The following is a 13,420-nucleotide window of genomic DNA, read 5'->3' on the forward strand; positions in this document are numbered from 1 at the left end:
TTCTGAGTCTCCTAATCTTATGAGATAATAAATCACCGGAGGACTCCTGTACCCAGCAAATCTCTCAGGAACATCAAAGAACATATTTTCTTTGGGAGATGGTTTGTTGTTGTCAGTGCTCAGCCATTTTCTCTCCTATAAGCTAATGGTAATTACAGTATGATGGCATGGTGTGCCACTAGTAACTGGCCGGGCCAATAACCCAATGTGAACATATAACAAAATAATATAATAACATAATGATATTTACTTTTTTGTTTCAGTCCAAAAGTCCAGAAAATTGCCAGATATTCCAGTGTTGACATGTTGTCAAAAAAAAAAAAAAATATTATTTAGTTTTCTACTCTCAAAATCAAACAAGTATATCTTTATATTGTCTAAAATTAAGAAACACAGTCAAAGAGAAATATTTCTGAAAATTGATCTTTGCATTCATGTTAATAAGTAAATGCAACTGCTACTAAATTGACAGTAAATCAGTGGGATTATGTACCAAGGCCCTGCTCAAGTGTAACTGCAAAGCTGCCACACCTCCTGTTGCACGCAGAAGGTCCGATATCATGTCATCGTATCATATAGTGAAAGCCAAATTAAACACTTGTTCGTTAAACCACCATCAAGGTGTCTTTGTAATAGATACAGTAGTCACTTCTTTCTCATTAACAAACCGGCCCAGTGAAGTATTGTGGCAGTTTAACATGATGTAACACCCAGCCTCGAGGCAAAGAGAATGACTAAAGGGTTTTAGAGATCAGTTACTTCAATTAAAGTTGGACTTGTGAAAACATCTAACAGTCTACTGAATGACAAGTTCGCAGGCTGGGTGGATGCTCAGTCTGAGCTGTTCATCTCTTGATGTTGTAACTGAAATGAGTGTTGGTCTCAGAAGAAAAATCTGCACAGTGAACCATGTCGTCAGTCACTTACAGAGAAGATACAAATTAAGAATTTTAACAAACAGTAAGACAAAAGAAAATATAATACAACATGTAGAGCACATTCTCAACTTGTCAGTAAGAAACTCAATGCTTTGATCAGTGGCCATGCAACAGAGTGCTTTATGATAAGAGAGCATGTTGTTTAATCAGAGCATTCCTGTCACTTAATGTCAACACACTCTGTCACGCCATGTGGGGAAGGTGATGGGTAATTACATTTCTTCAAACAGCACACACACTCATATGTTCACTCAATTTCTCTTATCTCAGCTGTGACAATAACATGTGGTCTACTGTTGTTTTTTTTTAATTATTTATTTAAGGTCATCAATTTATAAGGAGGATTGCAGTAGTATGCATATATATATATATATATATATATATATATATATATATATATATATATATACACATCAAATGAAGCTACAAAGTAGATGAGAGAAACTGTGTCGATTCTCCAAACCGATTCTTGAATTCACAAACAAACCAAGATTCTGTCTTCATAGTGTCTTTGGTAATTCATACTGTGTGCACATTACTCTGTGTTATTAAAATGATTTCTTCAGAGCTTTGTAGGTGGTATTTGATGAGTGTGAGACGAGGCCAGCAGGTGAGGCAATAATTGCTCTGGAGTAATTGAAAAAAAAAAAGCACAGCAATAAAAACACTGTGGAGTAGCTGGAGGAAAACCACCCAGATCTGATATGGCTCAAAGGGAAGCTATAGAGAGATAAAGGGGCGTGGTGCAGGCTGAGATAAGTGGCACCTTTGGGAGATACATAACTAGATAACCACTCATATTTCAACACATGTTGACTGCATCCTAGCCCTCAAGTCCAAAATGGAGCAATAAAATATATTTCAATCAGGACGATGGGCAGAGAAAACATCAGTCTGTTTTGTCAAACCAGAGAAGAAGGTTGACTGTTATGTGACACAGAAATACGTCCTGACGTGGTGTTGATATGACATCCAATTTACCCATACAAACACATCTTCAATTGACATGACACATTAACTTCCTTAAAATTAAAGTATTGTTTTCATGTTTTAAACATTCAAATGCACAGCAGTGGGTGGGCAGATTGTTCTGCACTGAGTCAGAGAGGAAGCTGATTTAGTGTGAACAGGTGATGCTTGCATTTACATATTTGGCTTCATAATAGCTGGAACAATATGTCATAATGAACTGAAACCAATAATTGTATTTGAAATGTTACCACAGTGAACTAAATTGGCTCTTGCTGTGGTGTTATGGTGTCTGTACTTTTACTTTTTCTGGATCTTTTAACTACATCACATGGTCTTCATCAGCAGTTTGCTTACTTTCCTTTGTGTTTCAAAGCGGCTGCAAAGTCCTGAAAATGCTGTGAACGAAAGTGTAACAGCGTCTGGGTTTGCATGGAAACAGATCCACCTCCACTATACCTGAACAAACTGCCGATGAAGACTGTGTAATACTGCTGAAAGCTCCAGAAAAAGCTGGATGGGATTGTTTTGTCAAACTACTTTTTTCTGGTCAGGAAGGAACTTTCATGATTAATGTCACACAGAGATACTTTTATGCTAATATGTTTTAGTATTTGTATTATAATTTGTATTGTATTACACAATGTGACTCGACTCAATGTGGACACGCAGTTATCCTTTTTTGAGATAGACGACACTCTGGCATGTGCGTTGTCTAACCTTTATATATAAGGACTCAGAGGGTGTGACAGAGGAACAGACATAGAAAGCACAGTTTACATGTATTGTGAGATGAAAACTTTTTTACAGGACAAATTGTGTAACACCTTGAACAATATGAGCCCCTATGTGGCTTTATTTTATTAAAACTGTTGAACGTAAAGAGAATACATCTAGAACTGTGATCAATTAACTGCTCATTGTGCGTGAACAAAAAAAAAAAAAAAAAGTAAAGGTGCAAAGCTGCATTATTTTTTGGAAAACACAGAGTGCACCATGTCAATCACAATTTTATTGCTACACTGAGGTGAAAACATCCCACTTTGGTGCATTTTGTTTGTCTAGTGGAAAAGGATATCATCATTTATTGTTTGGTGAAAACATTTTCCTGAACCTTCGGTCCATGAGGCCAATTCTGCAGCCATTGTATATTTTTTTTTAAATGCACAGTAATCAATCTCAAAATAAGGTTTTAAGTTGTTTTTTTTTTTTTTTTTTGAGAAACTGATCCTTCAAACTCTTGAGGTGCTATTACATTAAAATAAAAATAAAAAATAGAGAACAACATAAACACCATAAATATGCAGAGAGGTCAGCAGGTCCCTCTCTGTTACATCCAGTGCAAAAGTCTAAGTCAAAGTTCAAGATATGCCACCTTAATGCCTAAGTTTAGTTCAGTATGTAGCCAAGCAGTCTGTCTCTTTACTCTCTCCCTCCTGCTCCATCTGTCGTCTTCAGGGCGCAGCGCAGAACGTCTTCACCGAGGCTTCACTCATGTTTTTTTAAAGTCTTTGCTGAATCTGAACACAAAAGAAGACCCCTGCAATAAAATAAGAGCTGGAGTCAGGCAGAGAGACACAGCTGAAGGACGAAAGCTGAAACTAAATCTAGTTTGAAAGAACAAGGTCATTGACAGAGAGTTGTGCCTAGATCAGCACAAACCATCCACCTTAGTGTTCATAGAATAAAAAAAAATAATAAAAAAAAGGTCTTTGATTGAAGTCGCCATAGAGCTGTGAGTGAGGATTGACCTCCCTCTGTGGAAAGTCAAGACTTACTCTGACTCTAGTGGTGACTTAATTTTACTTCTGTGGAAAAGTTCAATGTAAAATGACAGAAACCAGGTTATAGTTTCAATTCATGAGCAGAAAGTGTTGTATCTTGCCACTGTAAAAAAACAAAAAGGAAACATGGTGTTTAAGAGGGAAACAAATGAGCAACATTTTCACCACTTTGTGTCATATTCTGACATGAGATTGCAGTAATCAAAAGGAGCCAGAGTATCTTTTAATTGAAAACTGAACTTTTTGAACATTAACTTTAATAATTTTCACGAGATTTCTTTATTTATTTCTTCTGTCTTTCTTTACTTTTCTTTGCAGGCCATTGATCTTCTATACAAACAGGAGATACCTACTTGCCAAGACTTTCTGAACCAATTTTGCGTGAGCCGGTAAACGGGATCACCCCGTTGGTTTTCCTTTTTGTGAGCTTACTGATATAAAGAGAATCCAAAGTAATGAAAGTGCTGCACATTCCTAAAGGTCTGACTTTTGGTAAAAAGAGTTCAGCGCAGAGGAGAGTTGCTGTGGAGAGGCCAGAGAGAGGCAGAGACAGAGAGCACTCGTGTCACTAACACTAAAAAGAAGAAAAGAAAAAAAGCACAACTAAGGAGTCAGTTACTTTTACTTACACAGATACCACTGCACTCACTCACTGCAGAGCTTACTTCTTCTTCCCGCCTAATGACATATTTTCAGTTTTTTTCTTCTGTGCCTCATTGAACAAAAGACACACCTTTATGTTAGCAAGTGGTTTGATGTGTCCATGTGTGTGTGTTTGTGCGTGTGTGTGTTTGTGTGTGTGTGTGACCCCACCCATGTGAAACAAATTGCAGAACACTCCAAGTAAAAAGCTTAAATGACAGTGTGTGAGTTAACTTGGATTTGTTTACCTTCTTCTCACTGCAGGAAGCATGTATTGCCACCATTGTTTTAACCCCTTACATTCTGGTCTCCCTTTAAATGTTTTCACAGGTCAGGCATGTTTGCGACAGTAATGAAGAGTCCTTTCTATCTTTGTTTGATGCACGTGTGTGCAGACTCAAACCACTCTTATTCCCAGCCTTTTTCACTACATCCCCTGAGGTCAAAATATGACATTCACTCTTTTTTGCTGTATGATTGACACAAAAAATATCATAATGACAATAATATTCTGACATTGTGATCATTTTACCAGATCCAAAAAGGAAGAATTCCATTCAAAACCTACTTCCTTCATTGTTTATGGTGCTTATAGCATTACATTTCAAAATTCAAAAGCACAAGCTTAAAGCAAAGTCACTGATATTAACATGTAGTTTTACAGGGGGGCTATCTACAGGACTATTTCTTGGCTGGGACCAGTAATTCCATGGAGTCTTGGCTAGTTGCTTCAAGGGTCCAAGCATAGAAAATGAATAAAACTGTATTTACCTGACTAGCCTGCAAATGGCTGGAGCCAACGAATAGTCGGGCACAACCCCCCCCCCAAAAAACCAAACTGTAGTTTCTAAATTTTGTTTTTTGTACAGATTACATGTGAACAAACAAATGTTAATTAATGACAATGATTTTGTTACCTTTTGACAAAGCCTGGCTAGCTGTTTCCCCCTCTCTCCAGTCTTTATGCTAAGCTAAGCTAACTGGCTGTGTGCTGTAGCCACCCCACCCACAGATAGATAGATAGATAGATAGATAGATAAATAGATAGATAGATAGATAGATAGATAGATAGATAGATAGATAGATAGATAGATAGATAGATAGATAGATAGATAGATAGATAGATAGATAGATAGATAGAAAGAAAGAAAGAAAGAAAGAAAGAAAGAAAGAAAGAAAGAATAGGTTCTACCTCTGTCATGGCATCGTCAATCTGTTTCAGCTCCTCGTAGTGGTCACGAGAGTCTCTCAAAGGTTGAACCATGATCTCCTCAATCTGAGGGAAAAGCTGTTGGGAAAACATCACAGTATGAACATTACCTGTTAATCAATGACAGTTTGCTGAAATAAGCACAAATCCATAAAACACTTCTACCTTCATGACAGTTTCAAACATTGGGATGAGAACAAACTTGATGAATCCAATTTGAGCAGTGGGTTTGGTGACTTTGTCTCTGTCCATGAAGGGAGCCACTGGGAGACCCTCAGACTTCTCCCTGTCACTCTGGAAAGCGGGAAGTGGAAATATTGTCATTTGATCCAGCGTGCTGAGCCCTTTCTTCAAGCTGACGACATTAGATCTCGTATATAGGGGTAAAAGTGAAGGCTTTGGTTGGGGGTCACCTGCATGAAGTACTCTTCCAATAGACAGTCCACCCATGGCTCAGCGACCTCAGTTGGCCTAACCTCGTTGGAAATATCACAGCACTTGATCAAAACCATCTTCAGCTGAAAACACAAACATATACATGTACAATACATACACAAGCTGAGGACAAAGAAGCCTATTCATTATTGTGGTGAATAGTGTAGTAGGTCTGTCATACAGCATCTACTGTATTTCTTTGACACTTTCCCAGTTACACTAATACTATCCAGTTTACTATCCAGTATCCTATTCCAGTTGATTACAGCTCACACAACAAATAAAGGCCAGCTTGTTTTAAGGTCAGATCTTGTATGTACAGACAAGTAAACAGCTGATGTCAGGTGGAGATGCAATGTGATCTTGTAAGACATGTAATGTGTACATACACATGTCACATGCTCTTCATTGGTGAAGTCAAAGTTGTCCACTTTTTGCTTGAAGGAGTCGAGTATCTCCCCGTGTCTGGCCATGTCGGTGGCCAGAATGAGGGTGATAATAGCCTGAAAAATGTAACATCAAAGCTTTGTATGAGAGGTTTGCACAACATATGTGTACATTTTTATTCATGAAATCACAATAGTCTTCAGATTGATTGTCATGAAGAGATCCCTAAGGATACCTCTGTCTTTACTCAAGCGCTACGCTGCTCAGTAATTAGGGCATTAACTGCACATTTCACCTGTCGGATCTGTTTGAATGCCTCAGGATCCACATTTGCAAAGATATTGCACTCAGGAAGAGAAAGGATCTGGAAGGCCACAGCACAGTGATGGTTCTCCAGCGGAGATATGTCATTGTAGCGCACTGCCAGCTCTGTGCGGGCATTGATTTGGTACCTGATAGATGGATGACAGATGATGAATGATGGATTGATGGTATTTTCCGCATGAAGTTTCCCTGATAAGAGAGGTCCTTGCCTCGCCTGCCCGAATCTCCAACCAAGAACAACATGATATCTGAATCAGGGTGTTTTCATACCAGAACTCTCTCCATGCTGAGCTAGTTTCACAGTTCATTGACAACAGTGTTGTGGGGAGGATGTCAAAACATGGTGAGGGGTCAATGGGCATCTGCACTGGTCTATCTGTCAACACCCCTACAGATAGGATAGTGAGTCTTACGTGTTGTTGTAGCCGGGGTGGTCCAGGTCATGACACACTGCAGCTGTCATTAAAATGCCCATATCTGTGAGAGTCAACTTCTCCTGGACAACGGTGCAAAGGAAGAGTATAATCAGAAAATGCAAAAATGTTCATCCTGGGAGTTCATTAGTGAGCATTTGAGCACAAAAAAAAAAAAAAAACGACTTGTAAGAAATTCAGTTCAGACATTCAGAACTTCTTTAACTTCTGCTCACTTGAATAATATCCTCGACACGCATGAACATACACCGTACTGACAAACACGCAGTTTACCTGTAGGTTGCAGAGGTGAATCATGCCATACATCATCTGGCTAACGCAGAAGCAGTGACGGAAGTTGTGGAAGGGGTTGTTACGGTAGTTCTCCTGAATGGCCAACTAGAAGACAGAGATTTATTCAATCAGTGTGCGTTCGCTGCTGAATATTAAATCAAAAGCGTTTCTAACCATCGTAACCTTTGATAATCATTTTGTAATCTATGTCAGAACACTGATACTCCTCTCAGCAACACTGCTGCTTTTTATTGAAAAGCTCTGTCTTTAAATCTGGACCATGTGCATTATGGTGTATAATGTGTCCTTTATTGTTCTAACTTTACCAGCCAGCGTTTGAGTGTGATGGGGTTCATGTTGAATTCCTTCACTAGCCCCAAGTCATGGTACATGTACTCGAGACAGCTCAGCATCTGCAACAACAAAGAAAGAAAAAAGAAAGTCAGATATCAGTGCCTTGGAGAACACAGCTATGGAAACGGCTGATGGAGTTGAGTGGCGATATCCACAAACCTCATTGTGTTCCCAGTGCCAGACATCAAATGTTGGCTTCTTCAGCGCCTCAACAGTCTCCTGAGACAATGTGTACTGTATATGCCAGATAAGAAATTAAAAAAAAATCATCAGAACATCAAAAGAAGCTTTAGATAATCAGAAGTTCACTTTGTCTACTAGTGATCTGAAAGGATCTGTCAAAGGGGACATACCTTGGGGTAATTGGGGACATCTCGTCTAGGAGTGACCTTCTTCCCGTCGTCTGAGAAGTTGTATTTGCACGGACAGTTTACTCTGCGTTCGGAAGATAAAAGGTTTAAGGGACTTTAATTTTGATAGTATATTTGAAATGAATGTGGTAATTGAACATAATGTAGAGGTCTTGTGTTTAACTTCGTTTCACCTGCCACCGCCTCTTGAAGTCATCTCATCGCGTAGCTTCTTCAGATCGTTTTTACACTTCTCAATCTCCACCACTTTCAAGCCCTCCACTGAAACAAAATGACACGTAATATGTTTCCACCAGAATGATTTCATTTTGCATTCATATCACTGGTTATGGTGCTTTAGAATAGGATTTCCTGTAAGGTCCTTTAAGTTACATCGTTTTAAATGTACAACTCACATTCCACTCTCTTCTCCAGCATGGCTAGCCTGTTGGTGACCTCAGTCTTCAACTCATTGATGCGAAAGGCTCTGGGAGAGAATAGCAAATCATAAGGGAATGACATGTATGCTTACTTCACACGGTTCACTGCTTACAATCACAAAATAAAACTGGAATGGGACCTGCAAAATAAAGCTCAAAGTTGAAAGAAGTTGTTGTCGAATTCAACTTGCCTCCATGGGTTGTGGCAGGTTTTTACCAGTGAAATGCACCAGTGCCAGCTATGTGTGTGAAATATGTGTTAGGGCGGGGGAGGGCAGGCTTCAGCCATAACATAACATAAACAACAGAGGTGTTACCTGCTGAACTGCTCAGCCACCTGTGATAACACGTTCTGAAACATGTCCTCCTTCTCTGCAGACATAAATACAATCCTGGTAAATCATTGTGAACAGCACTCCCGTTATCAAGTAATTAGGTATTCAAACTAATTATTACTTTACTAACAGGTACAGCTTACCTCCAAGTTGACCCGTAGACAGAGGGACAACTTTGTACAAAGAGCTGTGAGGAAATCAGATGTGCAATTATTATTCCTCATTACCAACATCAACGTATGAATGTTTCTACAGTGATATTTCTTAACTAAGTCAGATCCTTTGAATTTTTCAAACCCTTATAAAGAGTTGACCAAACAATCTCACCACACAGTCCATTTAGCGTCTGATCTGTAGATAAGATTGAAAGCTCCTTAACATCTTCTAAATAGACTTGTGGTGAGACTGTTTTTTCGGCTACTGTTTCCATGGTGAAATCTCAATCTCACTTGATTGTTTGTAAAAAAAAAAAAGAAAAAAAAAGCAATTTGGAAAAAGATGACATGATTTCTAAACAAATACAATATGATAGTGCAGGTGTGTTACCTTGGAGAGTTGGTGGGCATGGTGGGATCTATGGAAACCAAGGCACCCTCTGGGTCCACCATCATGATGGCAGTGTTCCTGTCGTAAGAAGATGAGAGTAAAAGTGAGAAAAGTAGAATCTCCTGAGTTGTAATCCCTCGTCTTAACCTTTTACACTATTTCTTGAACGATAAAGGTTCTTGAAAATAAAGTTATTTGGGTTTTTCTTCCATGGAGCAAGACTTTGTTTGATATGATATTATATATGAAACAGAAATTATCTTCTTATTGATGTGTTTTTTATTTTTATTTTATTGTTCTACACGTAATAATGTGCATCATATTGTATTTTAGGAAGGCAGTCACCAGAGATAATTAAATCAAAATGCCCTAGAGCGGCGTATAAAAAGTTTATCTCTCTCAATAAAAGCGGCTGACAACTATATCTTGCATGAATGATCGCCTGCTCTGATGTGCACGACTAATGGAGTTTGTCTGTTTAACTTTTTACTCACAAGTGTTCCTTGTTTGTCAGTCTCGGCTTTACCATGTGGAGCTTCTCAACGTGTTTTTATATCTCTATCCATCATGGTGCACTATGACTGCATGCCAGTCTTTCTCTGTTGTATATTTTTGTGCAGCGGTTGGCCTCAATTCAACCCTTCTTGGATATGCGTGACCTGGATGACTGAGAAACTTCACAGACAAACCTGGGAATGTTCGATGAGGAACACAGAAGCTCCTTGATGTCACATGGACTGCAGTGCCGACTGAACACCACCTGTGAGACACACGCAGCTCTTTTAATTCATTAAATCAGGTGCAAGCATGGTTCCCATTTTGTTTTGATTTAAATACTGTAGCTACATGTGATGGGAATGATGAAGGTTGAATTAATTGTTTGGTTTTTTTTTGGGGGGGGGATAATATCACATAGTAGTGGTATTAATCACTATCTTGTCACATGGTTATTGAGAAAACCTCCTCTGTTGCCCAAAAGTCCAACACAGTGCAGTCTGTGTCTATATGGTCTCATAGGCACACCTGCACACAAACAGCTGCTGTTTTGATATAAGGTCCCCGTGTTCTGACAGGGAAGGACGGTTATCAGATTTCATGTGTTTTTTAGACAACCAAGTCACATGGGGGTGTAAAGTAAGGGTTGGTTTCTTTTATGGCTGAATAAGGTTAACACGGCAGAGGGACCAACAAGGGAAAGAAAAGGACAGCTGGAGTGTGAGAGTTCATGGAGCTCTTGAAGATAGCAACATTATCCACGCCTGTCATGCGAAAACAAATCAGTCCAGTTTACACGACTCACAAGCACAGTGCGCGACTTGTATGCAGTGTACAAAACAAATCTGTCTACGGAGGGTTTATAGCAAAGAGTGGGCAAATACACCCTGGGCAAAAAAAAAAACAAAACTGTGATCTTACATCTAAAAGCGAGCAGGTGTAGCAGACAAACATTCAGCCTCAGGCCGTGGGCTCGGGGCTCTTGAACAGACATGTGTCATTGCCAGCTCTCTACTTGAAGTACTCCACATTCACCAGATCGACAAGTGTTTCATTTATCTGTATCTCAGTATGTCTGGAATGCTGAAACATAAAACCCGAGCCTGAAACCACTTGTCACGACTATTGCAAAGATCACTAAACTGTCGCCCTGTTGTCATTATGATTAAAAAGCTGAAGTGATATGTTATACTTCAATTTGTGTTCCACATTTCTTCTTTTCTGTATTTCTAATTAGTTGCTTGATTAGACATAAACATAAGCCGAAGGAAATATATAGATGTATAGCCATGATTGCACTCATGCCCCAGAGCTGTGAGACAGCAGAAATGAATTCCGGTTAGTAAAGCCGCTAACAACAGGTGTTTGGTTCTGTCAGTAACACCTGTAAGTCAAACTGCTCTGCATCAGCGTCTAATTTTAACTCCTCCTTAGGTGAGTTTATTCCAGGGGGAAATACTTGCTATGCGTCAAGAAGGTGAATTACAAATTGAATGATTTAATTGCCATAGTTAAAGGAGTTCAAGGTGTCTTTTCTTTTTTTAATCAACTCTTTATCAAATTTTGATTCATGTCTTGAAATAGAAAAAAGGAATTTACATTTATTGGATGAGTTTCAACAGTGACAACTTCTAACATATTTTTGATTTTTTTTTTCGCCCATAAACAACCCATGTAACTTGGATTTCAGGAGCTTTAATTGTGATTTTATCAACAAGTTGACACATACTCCATGTGTCAACACAGATGTGATTAATATAAGAAATAGTCAAAGTGTTTCAAACATCTGTACTGTTTATCTGTTTTTACGATGAGTGTTACAGAATACAGATAACGTATTCATAGCCACATTATTGACTCTGGATGTTACAAGGTGTATATTGTATATTCTGTATATCTCCTGTATATTAAAATCTTAATGAATTCATATTTACTAGCACTTTTAATTGCGAAAACAGTTTCTGGAAAACTGGTTAACTTTTTGGTCAAACTAGCTATTTCAGATATCTCACGTTGAACATAATTTTAACAATATAAACAATAAAAAAGACCTAAGAATTCAAACATTTCTGCTGGAACTGGACCTACCTTTTGCACCTTCCCATCCACATCCAGGTAAATGGTTTTGGGGGCATAGGAGGAGGAGCTCGAGCCCATGTTGACCTCCCTCTCCTCTCTTAGACACCCGCGGAGATTCTGGCTTGGAGCCCTGACTGACAAACCTGAAGAGCCGTCAACCAGGTAAACAACGCTAGGTAAACAAATAAGAGGAGAACAGACATTTTTTTCAGTACATTCATCCAGACACGGTTAAGTGTAATGTTGGAAAATAGAACGTGACATAAGAAAATAAGAAAACAACTGCAAATGAGGCAAAATGAAATTACATAATACTCATGTTTTTGCACCAGCTTAGCGAAAAGTGGAAAAAAAACAAAAAAAAAGAAAACAGGGGTAAAAATGCGAAATATTACCAGGGAAAATGCAAACTCATGTATAAAACATGATAAATAAACTGGCCATTTGAAGTTTTTTTTATTTTCCATAATCCACAACTACCTGATGCAATCAAATAGTAAAAGATCCACTTTCAATAAAACATAATGACACATTTTTATACATATAGTAGAGTTAGAAATAATCACACAAATGAATCTATGAAAAGCAGCAGCACATCTGTTAAACTTACAGTGTCAGCGATGCAGCTTCCCCTGTGAGGAATGGAAGTAACGTCCCAGGTGCTGAGGATGCAGCTGACTCACATGCAGACTCACTCAGACTCAAACACACATACTCAGAGGGAAAATGATGGGGAAGAGAGAGAGAGGCTGTGGGTGATAGAGAAAGTGAGGAAGGGTATGTGTGAGGGAGCCAGAGGGGTATGGAGTACTACGAATATAACTGGCACTCTTACTGGTTGCCAGGGGACTGTTGCTATGGGAAAAAAAGCAACCCTAACATCTTAAGTGGTGCAGGGCTTTTACCTGTGCTGCTCACAGACGTCTTATCTACATAGACTGATCTCGCAGGACAAACACATTCAAGTGTTACGGCTTTATCATGCACTGAACATAACTTGTTTACTAAACACCTATCTGATTGAAACCTGGCCAGAGACTTATATTGTATCTGTGCTCTGTTGAAAACAGCAATTACTATTGGCCTAAAAGGCACACAGTGCACAAACAAAACATTGATTAGAGCACTCAACAATACATGGAAAATTATATCTTATCAGGGAGACTCCACTTCTGACCAAGGGGGGCCCTAATTTCAAGTGGCTTTCTTCTTTCTGTCAACCAGTAATCTGCATGAGTGCTGCATTTGTACGTACATGTGGAAGTGCGTTATGTTCATTTGATATGCATTTGTGGTTGTTTTCTATGTATGTATGTGCATGTGTATGTGTGTGTGTTACCCTCCTCAATCCCCTCATCCACTTCATTATTGAGAACAGGTCTAGCAGATGGTTTGGTCAGATTGGTTCAGCAGAGCTCTTGAGGA

The 13,420-nt window shown here is 38.9% G+C and overlaps 1 protein-coding gene across 3 annotated transcripts; it reads right to left on the bottom strand.

The window, feature by feature from the left end:
- Window positions 1–2,670: 2,670 nt before the first annotated feature.
- On the bottom strand, window positions 2,671–12,879 carry pde9ac (phosphodiesterase 9ac). 3 transcript variants are annotated; one of them, XM_056373218.1, is made up of 20 exons: window positions 12,606–12,879; window positions 12,005–12,167; window positions 10,111–10,181; window positions 9,422–9,499; window positions 9,019–9,062; window positions 8,858–8,912; window positions 8,517–8,587; window positions 8,295–8,382; window positions 8,104–8,185; window positions 7,910–7,984; window positions 7,723–7,809; window positions 7,397–7,501; window positions 7,103–7,185; window positions 6,661–6,817; window positions 6,368–6,481; window positions 5,957–6,061; window positions 5,709–5,837; window positions 5,526–5,621; window positions 4,321–4,397; window positions 2,671–3,447 (listed from the first exon to the last, which is right to left on the bottom strand). In XM_056373218.1, the coding sequence occupies exons 2-19, from the start codon at window positions 12,071–12,073 to the stop codon at window positions 4,353–4,355; spliced, it is 1,554 nt and encodes a 517-aa protein (XP_056229193.1). In that variant the 5' UTR covers window positions 12,074–12,167; window positions 12,606–12,879; the 3' UTR covers window positions 2,671–3,447; window positions 4,321–4,352. The 3 variants fall into 3 exon arrangements, with proteins under 3 accessions (XP_056229193.1, XP_056229191.1, XP_056229192.1); XM_056373216.1 differs by having other exon boundaries at window positions 4,321–4,403; window positions 12,606–12,877; XM_056373217.1 differs by lacking the exon at window positions 4,321–4,397 and having other exon boundaries at window positions 12,606–12,873.
- Window positions 12,880–13,420: the final 541 nt, after the last annotated feature.

This window comes from Seriola aureovittata, chromosome 4, assembly GCF_021018895.1.
Source record: "Seriola aureovittata isolate HTS-2021-v1 ecotype China chromosome 4, ASM2101889v1, whole genome shotgun sequence".
NCBI lineage: Eukaryota > Metazoa > Chordata > Actinopteri > Carangiformes > Carangidae > Seriola > Seriola aureovittata.